This window comes from Notechis scutatus, chromosome Z (genome assembly GCF_049901735.1).
Source record: "Notechis scutatus isolate UNSWTSFEM ecotype Mainland chromosome Z, rNotScu1.2, whole genome shotgun sequence".
NCBI classification, from domain to species: domain Eukaryota; kingdom Metazoa; phylum Chordata; class Lepidosauria; order Squamata; family Elapidae; genus Notechis; species Notechis scutatus.
The window spans coordinates 21255221-21273048 of record NC_142025.1 but is presented as its reverse complement, the minus strand read 5'-3'; the positions used below and the strand labels follow the sequence as shown (position 1 = coordinate 21273048).

Genomic DNA, 17828 nt, shown 5'->3' with positions numbered 1-17828 from the left:
AATCTCTTAAGGACATTAGAACAAGTAGACCAATGTAAACAGAGACTCACAAGACGTGTAAGACTGCATGATGTTAATATCAGAAAGTAGCTTAAGTATTGAAAGTATGAAAAACTAAGTCAGAAGATGGGGAAAAAATGCATGTGGAATTGAATGACTTTAAGAATCATTGAACTAATCAGCCCTTTGGGTTAGGCAAATCAGGAAACATACTTGAATATAAATGGAACTCTATTTTATTGATATAGGTTACAATAATAGGATCTTGAAAGCTTGTCATATTTTCCTCTATCCCATTTCATAAAAAAGAATCCACCCTACATTTCTAATGTTTTCTTCTATTCCCAAATTTAATTCATGTTTTGCTACATGCTGCATTCTTTCTCCAAACTCATCTCTTTTAATTAACTATTAGATACACAAATCTGCAATACTCCACATTTTTCAGATACCTGCAGTGAGATTTAAATCTGTTTTATTATGCCTTGGATATGAAAACACCCCATATTTATAACACATAATGGTTGGATAAGTGCATGCCTAAAAGATGTGGAAATTTTAGATGTTTAAAAACATATTACAGGATAACAAACATTATAGGCATTCATAGGCTTGGCTGTAGTCCCATTTTTTCCCTCTGGGGAGGTGAACTACTATTCCTCTGCCACTCCCATAAAAATTTGTCTGCTTTCACCAAAACAGTGGACGGAAACAACAGCATTCATTACACACCATTCAAGTATTTAGAAGAAGAAAGGAAGGGAAGCCTGAACATTTTCCCTGGAACTCAACATACGTTTTTATTCCACACTATTTTATTTTTCTGCCTCCTTTATTATCTTGTAAAAAGTTTTAAAACTTCAGCCAGTAGATGTCTCTGTTTTCCTGGTCTCTGATTATCTATACCTGGTTTCTTAATTAATTAATTAATTAATATCATATTTAAGCCTATATAAAGAGCAGTGATCCCAATTACTATTTTCTGGGACATCAGTGTATAAAAAATTAATTTAGGACTCTGCGTCCATCCTTTTTATGCCTTAATATTGAAGCCTAAAACTGGGTGGATAATAGGATTCTTCATCCAATCTCTTTGCTGCCAATTCTCTCCATGTCTTTCCTGGTACACATCTCAAACAATTCCAAGCCAAACCGCCGGTATTCTTTCTAAGGCAGCCTCTGCAAGGTGACATGAAGCCCCTGTTTCTCCTTTCCTCCTCCCAGAGATTCAGCACTGGACAGCTCCCTTCTGCTCACCTAGTGGTTGCCTCGTGATTGACAGCTGAGGCGACCATAGAGCGCTCAAGGCATTCGGAGCTCACCTATGAGGGCGAGTTGCGGAAGGGAGGGGAGGTAAGAAGGGGTTGGCCATGTGGGGCAGAGCTGTCTAGTTAACAGGCGAGGAAGGAGGGGGAGTTGAGGCTGAGCTGGGAAAGCCCGCCGCTCCGGCCACCGGGCATCTGCCCCCGAAAAACATCCCCTCCCAGAAGTCCCGCACCGGCCCTGCTACTCTCGCTCCAGTCCTCTTCTTCTCGGCTGCCCGGTGTACGAACCGCAGATCTCTCCTGTCTGTCTGTCCCCTTAGGGAGCGATGCCCGGAGACGGCGAGAGCGAGTCTGGATGCTTCGCGCGGCTGGGTAGCGAAGCGGGAGGACGCGCCGCTTGATTGAGAATGGAGCAGCAGCGGCAGCGAGAGGAGGACCGCGAAGCAGGTCTTTAAAATACCTTCTGAAAGCGTTGTCAGCAGCGGATGGGGGATATAAAAACATAAGCGGGCCAACGGTAGCTTTTCCCTGTAGCCAGGCGCGATGTAACCTGGTCTCCGAGCCAGGCGCTGCCTGCATAATTGCCAGAACTTGCCCCACTAGAGAAAGCTCACTGGACCGTTGCTACAGGTGATTCAAATTCTTCCCCTCCCTCTCTTGCCCCCTCCCCAATCCCCAAGTTCACTTGGAGCATCCTGCTCCACGAATTTTGCTTTCTTGTCTTTTTGCCAACGCTGTTGAAGTACTCACATTTTTAAAACAAATTGGAAGTTGGGTTGGGAACTTAAGGGAAGACGTTTTCCTTAGCTGAATGGAAAAGATGGGTTTGCTGTGGGTTATTCCCATCTTACTCCTTGCTCACTTGAGGTATGTGATTGATGCCAACCAAGGACCCATGGAGCCTAGTAAAGGGAAAGCAACGAAGGAGAAGTCAACTGTGTATAATCATGGCAAGAAGGCAGGTGTTCCTTTCTCTCCTTGGAGCAGATCAAGGGAAGAGAACCTAGTCTTGGCCCAGAGACTGTCCCAGGAGATCCCTCAAAATGTGGCTTCATTCCTGTATACTGGTGATTCTTGGGAACTGAAACAGGCCAACTGCTCTGGGCGCTATGAGCTGACTAGCTTGACTGGAAAGTCTCGCTTGGCCTCACACCCCTCACTGCACGGACCTCTGGATACTCTCCTCCATGCAATCAACTTTCTCAACATGATTCTGCAGAGTAACAAATCCCGCGAGCAGAACTTGCAGGAAGACATTGAATGGTACCAAGTTTTGATCCGAAGCCTGCTGGAAGGAGATCCCAACATCTCCAGAGCTGCCATCACCTTCAGCCTAGAGCCCTTATCCTCTGTCCCTCAGATCTTTCTCCAAGCCAGTCGGCAGAATAGCCAGATCTTGCTGCAGGACTTATCTTCAATGGCTCATCAGTTGACCAATGTGTCTAGTGAAACTGAGTGGTTCCATAGTCTGAAACGCAAGTGGAAGCCACATCAACATAGAAAAGTCTCAAATCCTGGCTCTAAGGCCCAGGAAGGCAGCTTGAAAAAAAGAAATGGTCATCACCCTGCAGAGAAAAGTCATATCAAGTGGTCCTCCCCGTACCTGGAGTGTGAAGATGGAAATTACAAACCTACCTGGCTAGTTACATTGTCTGCTGCTTTTTATGGGTTGCAGCCAAATCTCCCTCCTGAATTCAGGTAGGAGTTATGAATTTTATTAGAATATTGATCTTTAAAAGTACATCTGAGTTAACAGTGTCTTCAGTTAGGATTAATTCAGTGAACAGAAATAAAGAGTAGCAAATATGAAACAAACAGATGCCAATCTTCCTTAGTCTTAGCCTGTAAATAATATTACTTTAGCAATCTGTAGTGCAATCCTACACATATATGGCAAGGTATAAGTTCCATGGAACTAGTAGAATTTATTCTTAGGCATATATATGACTATATATTTGCAATATATTTGTAAGATATATTCTTAGGACTTCCTAATGGACTTCCTAATGCAAAACATCTCCTTTTTAAAAAATGTAGAAGCTTCCTTTAAAAAAAAAAAACACATCCCAGTTTGAAGTTAGCAGCATACTCCTCAAGGGATGAAAGTCCTTTGGCATTTTTTTTCCATGGACTCTTATGTGGGATTACTATGGCAGAGAAAAGCCCATATAATCAGGCATGGAAAGCTTAAGAAAAATTGAAGTGGAAGTATATGATTCTTCAAGATAGGTTGAAGTCGCAGTGAGTGTGCAATCAGTAGCTGAATTCTCTTGCTATAAGTAAAAGTAAAATGCCAGAGTTGTGCTCCAGCTTATTGGGTCTAAATTCCATAGATTGTAAAACTTGCTGAAGTTAATCCAGTCTACCCTGAGTCACTAGCTACAATAAGATGATACTCAGCATAGTTCGCTAAAGTAAGTCTCACATTGTTTACAAGGTTTGTTCTATAACAGGGTGGAAAATTTGTGGTCTCCTGATATTGTTCCATAGCAATTTTGAAGAAGCCCAAACAGGATAACCCATGCTTTGGGATGTTGGGAATTGTAGTCCAGCTTTATTTGGAGATCTCAAAGATCCAATATTGTAATCATAGTAATAGTTAACTTATTCTGGATTTGGGCATCAGCAGTAAATGTTTTGCCCAGTCTTATACAGTTTAAACTAACTCCCCCTCCCCCCAATTTATAATCTTGGTATTTACATTTTCAAATATCAGTTTATGGGGCCCATAGAAATATCCATTATATTAACAACCACAAAAATGGATTGTTAGAGGTATATATTAGCTATATTTACACAAAATGATTAACCTGGTTACTGAACTAATTCCGTTTCTGGGTTTGCATAGTACAGGGACCATAAATTAACCACATGACCTGGTTGAATATATTGTGTGAAAACATTTATGATATTGAGCTGCAAACAACAGGCTTTGTCAGGTCTGGTCATTCTCCAGCTTTCAATTGGTCAGGCATTTCAACTAGGAAAGGAAACCATTCTTCCTGCTTATAGAAAGCTGTTTAGAAACACAAGCATATCCTTACATCTCGGATTCAGCTGTGAGCTACCTCTAAGTGTTCTAATCTTTCAGCTTCTTCAAGCCCTTTTGCTGGTTTCTGCCTTTTCCCCTTCATTGTTGTAGATGCTCAGAGATTTTGCCTGTACTGTACATGTGTATGTGTATGTGTGCATGTATGTGTGTGTGTGCGCGCACACACAAACACACATACATACATACATACACACACAAGTTATTTGTAGAGACTTTCCTCCAGAAGTATGTTGCTTTGGTCAGAGTGAAGCATTATGCTTGTTATTTGGTATATAATCAATAATATTTACATAAACCTATGACAATGTCCTGCATATTTGCTCAAGCCTATTTAAATAGAAACCTCTTTAAAGAAAAGCTTTAAATAGCTTTTTTTAAAGATTCCAAAGGGGTTGAGAAGCACCACTCACACTCTGTAGTACTTTTACTCCAGTATCATATTAAAATCATCCAAATAACTTTCAAACATTTCATGAGAGTTATTTGGGGGTAGCCTATTTAATGAAAGGCTGCAAAGTAGCCTTTTATACAATGGTGGAATTTCAAAAGAGCATATAGGCCCTTATGTCCTACCTCCTGCACCATGCAAGGATCCAGATTAAAGCACCCTTGTAATTCCCTCCCTCCCTCCCTCCCTCCCTCCCTCCTTCCTTCCTTCCTTCCTCCCTCCCTTCCTTCCTCCCTCCCTCCCTCCCTCTCCTCCTTTTCAGTTGCACTGAGGTTTTCTTGGCTTCTTGCTATTTTTGTCAATAAGTCATAACCTGGGAGGCATCACCATAAGAGATCCTTCAATTTTAATTGCAAAGTTTAATTTTGCTGAATCTTTTATGAAAGTCAAATAAATTTTACCATTATGAAAAGAGTGGGTTGATTACTGCTCAATCATTATTTCTGTAGATGCCCCACTTCTGATATCTCTTTGCATAGGTATATCCTGATTAAAGTCTAGTCATGTGCTGTGGAATTCCATTGATGTTGCTGTTTTGGATATAACTATTACTAATAATAATTTCATTCTTAAAATAGCAATATTGGCTGTGGAGGTTTGAATAGTAATCCAGCCTTATAAACTTTGTTAATGTAATACGGGCAGATCAACTGCCCAGTAGAGGTCATTGTAGTAACAACTGCAAAATATTTTCTAGTTACAAAGTTTAATCTCTGCCACAGCACAGTTAATCAACACATTGTTTCTTTCTCTTAACTCAGAGATATTATCTGAAAAAAACATAACTGAGAAATTTTAACATTGTTCCTGTTTTCTTGGAGGGATACTCTTCAGGAATGCTAGAATATACATGAGCTATGTTTGGAGAGTTTTTCTAATTTGAGAAACATTTTTTTCTTAATTTTGCAGCAATGTTGCAAACATTTTTCTTTTCACAACCACTCATGTTAACAGTAGTTTGCAATGATAGGAAAGATCCATCAATATTTTTATAGTGAAACTGAAATTATGATGAGAAACAGAATTAAAGATTGATGATGCAAAAAATTTTTTTTTAAAAGTCTCCTTTAGGGCATTATCAGTAGCTTCATCACATAATCCCAGAAATATTCCTTTGGCATCCTGCAAGTGTCTTAACTGCTATTATTTTCTCAATATTCAGGATTTTTCATTACCTGAACAGCACCCCAACAACTTACCAAATACAAAAGCTGCTATCCATCCATCCATCCATCCATCCATCCATCTATCCATCCATGCATCCATTAATTCTTGTCCGTGTTTGTTTTTATGGTTTAAGAAGCCTGGTGGCAAAGTGGCAAGACCATATGGTGCCCACTTCCAGTAATATAAGATTCATAAAAAAGTGGCAGAGGTAGCTGAAAAGCAAGAATCTGATATGAGTTCCCACCAAAGATAAATTCCCTGGTCTGAAGTTTTAGCTTTAATGCTTCAAAATAATCTTTGCAGTATTCATTTAGCTGAATTATAAAGTTGCAAAGCCATGGAATAGTGTTGTGGCATCAGTTCTAAATAAGGGCCAGCCAAATGTATAGAAGAGGCCTTAGACACAATGATTTTCCCAGGAAGAAAAAACATGCTTTGTGATTGATTTCCCAATTTATGATAAACTCATGTAACAACGTATCTGTTTTAATAGACTAAATATCAATGTAACCTTGGAATGAGGTGGACCTTTCTTGATTTCTATGACTGCACAGGTTCTCAATCTTCAAGAGCTATTTTAAGGAGACCAGAGAGGACTTGCTCTTATTTGATCATTATTAACTGAATTAATTGAATTGATTGACTATGTTGTCCATTTTAAAGATCATGTACAAGTATTATTAGTGGATCTAACTGTATTCAATACACTAATTCATCTGGAATGTTTACCTGGATATTTTATGAATGATAGATTACTTGGATACTTCATTTTGGGATTTTTTTGGAAACTACTGAGAATCCTTGGAAGATTTGATGGCACACAAATGTAATCAATAAAAAAAATGGAATTTTGAGACCTAGAACATTGGCAGGCCGGACTGGCCCATTCACAGTCTGGTTGATCTGAACAGCCTAGTTCAATACTTGATGCATGATTGCTCTTTGCAGTTCTTATCTTAAGCTTCTCCTTCTCCCTCACATGGGACCTTGGTTCCAGAAGAATTCCTGGAAATAAAAATAACATTGGAGATAGTGGCACTTTGTGTTCTAGCATATGGTCTTCTCATTTAAAAACTATTTCCTTAAAATGCAATGTATCAAGTAAAGTGGGGAATCTGATAAGTGTGAAAGAGGGGGCTCATTAGTACCCCAAGATTCACCTTGTAGTTTTCTACAAATAGACAAGTCACTGGAGAATTGTAGTTTGTTTTCTGTTTTCATTTATTTCAGAATAACTTCTGCAGAAATGGTTACAGTTAGGTTCCTTCAGAGCTAAATTGTGATTTTATTTTTTTATTTATCATGTTTACATAGTTGCCTATCTCATAAACAAGTGACTCTGGGGGCATAGAGCACAGCTAAAAACAATATATTCAAATAAGTATTAATATTAATTCTTTATTATTATTAAAAACATTTAAACTCATCAAAGGCACACAACTAAAAATTAGAAAAAATAGGCGAAGAGTGGATATTAGTTGTACTGGAGCCAGGGGTGGGATTCAAAATTTTTAACAACTGGTTCTGTGGGCGTGGTTTAGGTGGTGGGCATGGCTTGGTGGTCATGTGACTGGGTGGACATGGCTTAGTGGTCATGTTACTGGCTCAATATCACTCACATTGAGGCACGCATCTCCTTCCCTGGCCTCTCATGACTGTGGGGATGCTGCAACAGTCGTAAGTGTGAAAAATGGTCATAAGTCACTTTTTTCAGTACCATTATAACTTTAAATGGTCACTCCACACATGCAAAGTACCAGCAAAGGAGGGGAAAAGAACTCCAGAGAAGTTCCTGAGACAGGAAGCCTAGTCTTTCCAAGAATGTAATAAGGGTTAACGGAGAGACAGTTTCTGTAAGCAACATCAGAATGTTTCCTTCCTGCCTTCCTTACAGGATTAGGCCAGTAATTTCTTCTAACAACCGGTTCTCTGAACTGCTTAGAATGTTAACAACCGGGTCTAGCGAATAGGTGCGAACTGGTAGAATCCCACCCCTGACTGGAGCCATCTTAATATTTCATCAGTTCCCTCAGGTCCAGAGACCTAACAACATAGCCAGGTCTTAAGGGAATTCCAGAAAGATAAAACGGATGAAATCAACTTCATTTCAAGGGGAAGAGTATTCCATAATACTCTGCTTCTGCTTTCTACCCTGGACCTACCAAATGAAGCCCGTACCTGATGGGACCCTTGCCCTCTCTACTGGATCTCTTCTGAGTTATCTCTGCTGGATTATATTAGTCTACAGAGATTACACTTGTCTTTAAAACTGATATTCTTACTTTTTATCCACGATTCTCAGAAGGACTTATTTTTTCCCTTCAGAGTCACTAACCAATGGAGCTGGCCAGAGAGGGAAGGGAAGCAAAATAGTTGTCTTTCCTTGTTTTTCTTTCTTCCCTGCCAGTGGAGATGATACTTACAAAGCTCTAAATTATCCCATTATATATTTATGAACTGTGAAACAGAGATAGCCATGCTTCAGATAAATCTTATTAATCTGGCTTTAAGATGGTATAATGGTATGTGCAGAAGACCTTAGGGGATGGGGGGAAGAGATGCTATCTAAAGAACAGCTAGATAAATGAGACCATACAGCCCAATGCTGGATACTGGGCAGGGCAAGAAGCTCAAAAGAGATCCTCCCTAGTTTATCAGGAAATTTGTTCTTTCAGGTTGCAAGACATTTGTCCTGTAGCTTTATAATAAAGTAAAAAGACCATTTTCTTAGTTTATGTTGCTTATCTGCCTGGTAAGACTGATAGATTGGAACACCACCCCAAGTCAAGCTTAATTTATAGAATTAGCTAGAGAGGTCCATATCATTTTTAAAGCAATCATATGGATTTGGTTTCCTTTCCCTTCTTCTGGGATATTTTTTTTAAAACTTCGAAATCTAGCCCTAGCGTTGGATTTCTAATGGTCTCCCATCCAAATATGAAACTTCTTTCAGCTTCTGTTCATATAATTTTCTTGGCAAAACTCTGATTATTATTACATCTCTGATTCCCTGGTGGACTCTCATCGAAGAACCAAATAAAATGAATATACTTAAGGGTTTTTTTGTTCATCATGTTAAGATCACATGATTATTTAGATTAATCTTGTTCTATCTGATCTTAAATAAGTGAGTAAATATATGTTTAAAGAAAAATGAGTATCCTGCATTGCTGTTCTATAGATATTGTAGAAAGAATTTTGGAAATGCTCTGTCTGTTCCTAGCGACCTCATTTTTTTAAAATTTGTGCCAGTGCTGGCATTACTATTAGGCAAGCTGATATATTAGATCTATAAATGACAGACATACCATTTTGTTCTTTCCAGTGATGGCAAATTACGCAGCCATTTGTGAAATGTTTGCTATTGAAACTCAAGGGCACAATTTCTGGGAATTTACAAAAGCAGGATGGGGGAATCACCCAAATCTGCTCCTGCAGGTTGCTCAAACCTTGGATCACAGAAAGACAGGCTTTACCATTCTTAGTAAAGTTTGCTCCATTGCAAAGGGACATGCACAAGGTTAAATTAATCTGTTCACAGTGGCTTATAGATTCTATTCGACTCCAGATTGTTCTTGAAGAAGTTTTCTTGAAGCTGACTGTCACTCCATCAGTGGCATGAATAATGCATAGAATAACAGTCTCCTTATAAGCTTGGCACAGTAGCTGCTGAATGCCCAGTATCTTAGAGTTTAGAATGGCCATGCATGCTCATAACAGTGAAGGCAGGCAGAGTCATAGTAGAATAGGTTAAGAAACAAATCCAGCTGGACATAATGCAGGTTTCATTGCTGTGCCTCTCAGGAGGAGCATTCTGTTCATATAAATCATTAAAGAGCTATTAGGCTGATAACTCAAGTTCTGGCCAATGCTCATATATCACCCGAGCTCCATTTTGAATAGTTTGCACCATTTTTCTTAGATAAGATTACTTAGATTTATATTGGGAAAGATATCACTTGGAATGATGTCAGATTTGGAATTATCATCCATACACTGATGATACTCAACTATACCTTTTCTGGATCCAGTCTTTGGAAATCATCCCAATCTTTGTAGGTATCTAGGTTTTAAAAAACTGGATTTGAGAGATAAAACTAAATCCAGGATTTAGAGGGGCAGAATTTAGGTTTCAGAACATATTTCTGTTCTGGACAGAAGTGCAATCTCCTTTAAGGAGAAGGTTACATTTAGTGGTTTTTAGGGACTCAGACAGCTTCAATGGCAAGGAGACTTGACTGAAATTATAAAAACATACAGCTGGTAAGTATGGGTCAGTTTTGGTGAAAAATGTGGCTTTGGTGACAACCTTGGATAGTTGGCAGGACAGTTCTTAAGCTCTGCACAGATCTCTGCTAAACCACATTGAAACAATTTCATTGAATCCTTATTGTGTTCTGAGGTACTACAATCTAGGAGTGAGCTCAGAATTATTTATTTTTGCAAGGCCATTTAGTTCCATTGTTCAAATTTTTATATTCTTTATTTGCTACAACTGCTGGGTAGGGTCATTATTATTTTTGTATCTTTTAATGGATGTCAGCTTTGTTTTCCTTTCCCTTGTAAGCCACCCAGAACTAGTAACAGAGTCTGTGGTGCATTGCTTTTATAAATAAATAAATAATAGGTAGGATTTTTTTTTCTGTATATTTACTAGCTGAATCTTATAGCTGAATTGTTTAAAAGATGCAATGGAAGAGGAACATATTTTTATCAGGCAAAACACAGAATGATTTGAAAGTGGCTTTAAAAGTAAAAGGCTATAAGAATGACATGGAAGAGAAATGCTAAACTGGATATACAAGTGAAACCAGCTGATGTCTTAATTATTAAGGTATAGAAATAATAAACTAAAAGAGTGACCTAGATAATTTTCCTACAGCATTTGAACGGTCTAAATATAATTATTGTTAAAAGTAACAGAGAGAAAATAAAGTTGGTTTATTTGATCAATGTTAAAATAACTGCAGTATATTATTATCTCTGATAAATAGAATTTTGCTAACCAAGACTGAATCATAAATATTTGTTTAAATATTAAATATTTGTTTATAGATGAATATGAGATATGAGAAGAGTGTTGAATCTTAAAAGAATTGATAAGTTGCTAAAATTGTTTATACTTCTTATGAGGGAGAAAGTCTATATATATAAATGTATGTATGTATGTATGTATGTGTATGTATATATATATATATATATATATATATATGTATATATGTATATATATATATATATATATATATATATATATATATATATATATATATATATATATATATATATATATATATATATATATATATATATATATATATTTTTCTTAAGTTTTTATGGGTACTTACATGTATGGTATTCAGCTTTGTTCAGGTATTTTCCCACATCATTATAGTTGTGCTTTTAAAGTTTTAGCAACGTTTCGGCAGAATCTCATCTGCCATCATCAGGCTTCTGTATTAGCGTTCGTTTATTATATATATATATATATATATATATATATATATATATATATATATATATATATATATATATATATATATATATATATATATAGTCTTATTTTTCCTTTTGTTTTCTTTTGTTTTTTTCGTTTTCTGCACTATTTTTTCTTTTTATTCTTTTATTTTTTATTATATATTTGTTATCTTTCTAATTTTAATAGAAAAAAACAGAAAATTCAACTAAGGTGATCCATTCATATTCTGAAAGAATAAAAACAAAGGGGGAAAAGATTCCTGTGTCATTATATTATTACTATTAATCACCACACATGCCTTCAAAAATAGGCTTTTAATTTCTCTTTCTCAATGTAACTGAATGATAATGATGCTTTAAAACATCTCCAAACTCCCTTGGTAAGTCTCTTAAGAGTAAAAGAAATGAAATATTCATCTTTACCCCCTTAAAAAATGTGGCACTGAATTATTCCTTCTCAAAAAAGCCTCTGTGCACCATCTGTTAGGGACATATTAAAATTCTTCCTGATTTGCTCTTTCCCATTTCATTGCTTGGAAGGAGAGACGTAACCTTTCAATAAAGAAGGCACCAACATTTGATATCCTTTCCAGCTTATCTCGGAGCTCCAACATGTAAAGCAAAATGTGCTGCACATTTTAAATTATTATTTTAATTTTTCTCTTTTCAAAGGGAACAAGCTGTCTTCACATTTAAGGGGCAATGGTAGGAAGATCTGATTGGCAAGAAATCAATCAAGCCCAGGTGTTTAACAATAAGCAGTAGTAAAATAAATCTTTGCTTAAAGATCTAAAGCATTGCTAGAATTCTGAATTTGGAGGGGGTGAAACCAAGAACAGGATTGTTTTGATTTTTTTTAAAAAAAAAAATTCTGATCTTTGAAGCAAATCCATGGACTCTAAATTCTTTAATTCTATTTCATATGTGTTGCACCTTGCCTTGTGGGGTAGGTACAAACAATGCACTTTTATCATTTATTGCCACACAATGAAGAAAAAGCTTTTAACTTCCTGTATAGCTTTTAAAAGATGGATGAGTTACGATTTGAAGAGACATTATTTTGGGTACTTTTGTTAAATATTTAGGACATTAAAGCAGTATTTGGACTTGTCCTGGAAACAGACAATCTCCCTAATGAAGATCTGGACTGGTACCTGGAAAGCCCTGATACTAGTCCATCCTCAATGGTAGAAGGTCATTTTCTGGGTAAGCCTTTCTCTCTCAGTCCAAACTTCCACAGAGAGTTGTCATTGTAAATGCAATAAAAGAGGAAGCAGCCCCTTTAGTGCCACATTTTGAGCTCTAATGCAAAAGGTGGGTTACAAAGCTAATCAATATATAACTTGTATGTCTTAATCCAGGGTTGGCTGGGAAATTCTGGGAATTGATGTTCACACTTCTTAGAGTTGCTAAGGTTGAAAAACATTCCAATGTTTTAATAAGTGATTTCCTAATGGAAACTTTCAGGTGATCTTTAATGGCAGTTTTATGGTCCACCTTTTATATCATCCATATGGGAGTTTACCAGTGCACAGACCATTGTGGCAAATTCTCTCTCTCTCTCCTTCTCTTTCTGAATGGGTGCAGTGAGCTAGCCAGCTAAAAAACACTTGGAATTTTGAGGCTACTCCATCAAAAGTGCCCAAACTTTCTCTTGGCTCTCATTGCAATTTCTTTGAATAGGGCGAGGAGTTGCTGCTCATTCTCATATCACTTAGGTGAAAATAGTTTTGACTCAATTTAATCAAAGAGAAAATAATTCGAGGCTTTTATATACGTGAATGAAGGAAGATATGATAATATTCAGTCTTGACATCTAACAAAACTTACCTACAGACAAATATTACCTACCTGCGTAAAGAAATATTCAATCTCAGCTATGTTTCCCTGGCTAGTAAAATTAGCCAAGCAATAATAAGAAAAAGAAAATATGTAAAAAATAACAAGCTCCTCTGATTCAGTTACTGGGAAATTCCTAGCTATACCCAGGTCCATGTAATATATCTGAAAGCCCATTAGAAACTAACATAATCTCATTGTCAAGATAGATTTCAGAACATATAATGGCAAATGGTCCCAAATTTTCCTTGGGGATTCCCTTCTGCAGGTGGATACTAATTCATAAGTCTGCAATGTTACACTCTGCTTGATTACATTTATTTATAGTGAAGACTGCTGTCCTTTCTAAAATGCACACTGATAATAGTGTTAATACATCTGCTGAGTTTTAGTAGAGGAAGAGAATGATATTAGTACAAGATGAACTGCAGACTGAGGAGAATGATCGAGTTATATCCTCCACATGTCTTAATATAGTGGCCAGTTCATGATATGCCCCACAGCATTTCTACTTCTTTGTTGAGTACAATTTGCCAATGACCTTTCATCTCCCTCCAGTTAAGAGTTATTGTTTCCATATAAGTGTTTCTCCATAGTTCAGGGACTGACTCTTCAGGAGTTTTATGAGACTACGTTTTATTTTTCAGTCTTTTATAATTTTCAAATATTTGTGTATAATGGATCATGCTTACTTAAGGTATTAGAAGTTTAATTTTTTGGGGGGGAGGGGAAACCATACTGGGAAAGTAGTTAGAGGACTCAACTGAGCCAAGCAGTTTTTACTGCTAAAAATTTAACCATTGTTGCAATCTTGAAACTGAAAAATTGTGTGGAACATAATCCTGCTGGATCAATAGAGATGGGGTAGCAAACAGTCCCCAGATAAAGGCAGTAATGGTGTGTTCTACCACCTTCAGGTCTATAGAAGCAATTTGGCATACAGTGAAGAACAGTTGCAAGAATAAGGTATGTCTAGTGTAAAGGAGGACTAGGGCCGATATGATAGCAGTATTTCAATATTTGAGGGGCTGCCATAAAGAAGAGGGGGGGTGTCAACCTATTTTCCAAAGCACCAGAAAACAAGACAAGAAGGAATGGATAGAAATTAATCAAGGAGAAAAGCAAATTAGAACTAAGGAGAAATTTCCTAACAATGAGATCAGTCAACAATCAATGGAATGGCTTGCCTTCAGAAGTTGTGGGTGCTCCATCGCTGGAGGCTCTTAAAAAGAGCCTGGACAGCCAGGGTAGAGACCCTATATCATTTCAGCATCCCTATGGTCACATGGTCAAAATTCAGATGCTTGGCAACTGACTCATATTTATGACAGTTGCAGTGTCCTGGGGTCATGTGATGACTTTTGTGACCTTCTGACAAGCAAAGTTAATGGGGATTCACTTTACAACGGTGTTACTAACAACTTCAGGGGTTCACTTAAGCATTGTGACCAGAAAGGTATGGAAGGGTTGGACTAAAAGACCTCCAAGGTCCTTTTTAACTCTATCATTCTGTCTGCCATTATGTCCCTGACTCTTATTGGCAATTTTTTGGCCTCGGCTACAGGAAGAAAATTATGGTCCCATTTGTCTACCACTGATATTTGGGTCAGGTATCCAACCAGCTAGTTCATAAAGCTGTAGCTGGACAGACCAGGAGAGAAGAAGGCCATTTTTCCTGCAGGAGGATTCCCCCCAAGATGGTGATGGGTTCGCACCAGCAGGAGCAGCAGGGGAGTGCTTTGGCAACACAGAGTTTTCCCAGGGAGAGGCCCAGATTAAGAGACTTCCCATTAAAAGCTGGATGGGGAAAGTGGGAAGAAATTCAGGGTAACCAAGTCCTAGAATCTCTCAGGGTCTTTCAAGGGTCTTCAGGCTTGGCAAGCTTAAGACTTGTGGACTTCAACTCCCAGAATTCCTGAGCTAACATGACTAGAAGAGGAATTCTGGGAGTTGAAGTCCACAAGTCTTAAAGTTGTCAGGTTTGAAGACCCCTGATATGGTTAATCCTTAACAACATTTAGTGACCATCTTTAGTCACAACAGCACTGAAAAGTCACTTATGACTGTTTTTCACGCTAAGGATGATTGCAGCATCCCCATGATTAAAATTCAGATGTTTGGCAACTAACTCATATTCATGAAGGTTGCAATATTTGATGTAGAGTGATTGTTGGAAGTTTCAAAGTACATTTGCTCAGTGGTGGAATTCAACCAGTGTAACAACCAGTTCAGTGAGACCACACTTTGCGCATGCACATGAACTTCACATGCGCAGTATTCTAAAAACAGCCATTTCTGGCTAAAACTTATCTTCTGCTGCAGCCACGGTGAGTGAAACAGCTGAGAGGCGACAATCTGCTGTGCCATGCAAATCAGATGGGCTTCAAAACAAGGAAATAAAGGACAGATTAGGGCAGGGGTGGGTAGGTGGGGCAACTGATCGCTGGAACTACCAGTTCGTGTGAACTGGTCCATACTGGCTGAATCCCACCCCTGCATTTGCTCAAATCTCTAACACCACAGAAGATGACAGTTTTCTAGGTTTATTGTAGGTCTGAAGTGTGAGAGCAAACTGTTTAATCTTAAATCTCAAATCCCTTGAGTGTTAATTCCACAGAAGAAAAATCCAAACTAAAACATAACCACTAAACCCAGTAATGTCATATACATAAGGACAAACCTTTAGGCTCAATTATTTCTATAGGTCAATTCCAGCCATAGTGAATCACTTTCCAATGTTGAATTAGATATCCCAGCATCCTCTAGGCCATAGGTCCATAATTTTAGGTTAAGCTTTGATCCAATTTCTGCTGTGCCCGGCAGTCATTTCTGATTCTTTTCAAAATCTTAGACTGAGCTGTAAAATAAATTTGGCAGGACTTAATCCTAGCTATTCACATTTTAGCAACCAACCACTGCTTAAAGGTCAGTAATGATTTATTCTAGGCCAGGTTTTCAAAGCAAAGCATTGAGCTTGATTTTCTTAGACAAGTATTTAATGCAGCTTGTGGCATTAAAACCCCAGATTTCCAAGTGTGAGTTTATGTGGCCTGATCCTATGTGTAGTATTTGGAAAAAGATTCAATTGTTTCCATTGAATTTTCTTTCTAGATAAAGATGAGCATACTGATAGACTTTTATGGGAATAGAGGCTATAAATGATGAATTACTATGTTTTTAAAATGAAGAAATTCCATGAAGTGATGATATTTGTCTTTAAAATGTGTTTTAAATGCAGAAAGTAGCAAAAATCCAGATTACTTGCAACAAAAAGCAATGGTTTCTGATCTACAGGAATAAGTGTATATGTTATAAGGACCTAAACATAAGTTATTAAGTATAACAATTATCTCTCTCCTTCTCCATCCCCCCCTCTGATTCCATCTCCTCCCCTCTCTTTTTTCCTCTGCTCACTTCACCAGCATATAAATTAAATGCATGTTTGTGTCTCTGTGTGCCTACCTATATATTCTCTATTTGTTTGTAAGCTCCTGTGTCTGTTCTAAAAATAAATTCCCAGGCTGAACTCAGCATTCTAATGTTCTGCAAGTCAATATCCATTTTATACCATTTTACATGTGGTTCTGGTTGAGGGATCAAAAGATCTAAATAGAAAATAAGCTAGATCCCAGAAAAGCGGTCCTTTTCTAGAGAGGAAAACCCTGCATTCATTTCTTGTACCAATATACTGTAAAGATTCCAGAAGATCTCAAAGAGATTCGTTATGGCAGATGGTTTTATGGAATAAAACCCAATTCATTGGATGCATGGTGTTATCTTTGTTGACAGAGGTGCTTTAAAAAAAAAAATCCACAGTGCTACCATGAGTCCATCAAGTACAAGTGTTTCAGTCAGTGAGATACCTATGCAAAGTTCAAATGTTTACAGTAAAAGAATAGTGTGGCCATTCACAACACCAGTAATTGGATAAGGCAATTTTCCAGGCTCTGTAAAACAAATTTATTATGCTGGGTCAATACCTTGCAGCTATGAATAGTAATTGTGAAGTTCTTGTATATATTTGAGCTTTGCTTATGGGCTGCATAAATTTGTATTTTGTGGCTTTCGACCAAATTGCTGACCAGGGAGCAGCAACCTATGACTTTTGAAAGATCAAAAGTAGCCCCTGAGCTCATTTCTGGGGCCTCAAATTTCCACCAATCATATGGCATCACCAAATTTACTAATATAATTGCAAGATTTCCTACATCATGAAGGTCCAGAAGCATATGAAAATGTTAGCATAAGTCTGAAAATACACCTGACAAAGCTTAAAACTCTCCTCTAATCCAGGAAATAATGGAAAATCCAGCTGATCTATCCATTTTGGACCTTTGGCAAGCTGATATGATCCTTATTCACTTAAAAATATAAAGGTTGTCCATCACAGCAAGTGACAATTCCAAAATATTTCCTTCTCTGTGTTACCAGTCCAACTTTTCCCAACCTCGATGAAATCAGGTGTTTAGACTTGAACTCTTTGGCTTCACTGGACCATTTCTGAGAATTCTGGAAGTTGAAATCTAGATATTTAGAGAATATCATACTAGGGGAAGACCACAATAGTCCAAAGACATTGTGC

At 37.6% G+C, this 17828-nt stretch overlaps 1 protein-coding gene across 3 annotated transcripts in view; it reads left to right on the top strand.

The window, feature by feature from the left end:
* The first annotated feature begins 1406 nt into the window (after positions 1–1406).
* The window catches only part of GPR158 (G protein-coupled receptor 158), a 164090-nt gene continuing 147668 nt past the window's right edge, over positions 1407–17828 (top strand). For all 3 annotated transcript variants that reach the window (XR_015746078.1, XM_087947965.1, XM_026672111.2), the window contains exon 1: positions 1407–2963. Coding sequence is in view for 2 of the 3 variants with exons in the window: in XM_087947965.1 (XP_087804091.1) it covers positions 2077–2963 (887 nt within the window). In the remaining variant the exon portion in view is untranslated. The remainder of the gene's footprint in view (positions 2964–17828) is intronic.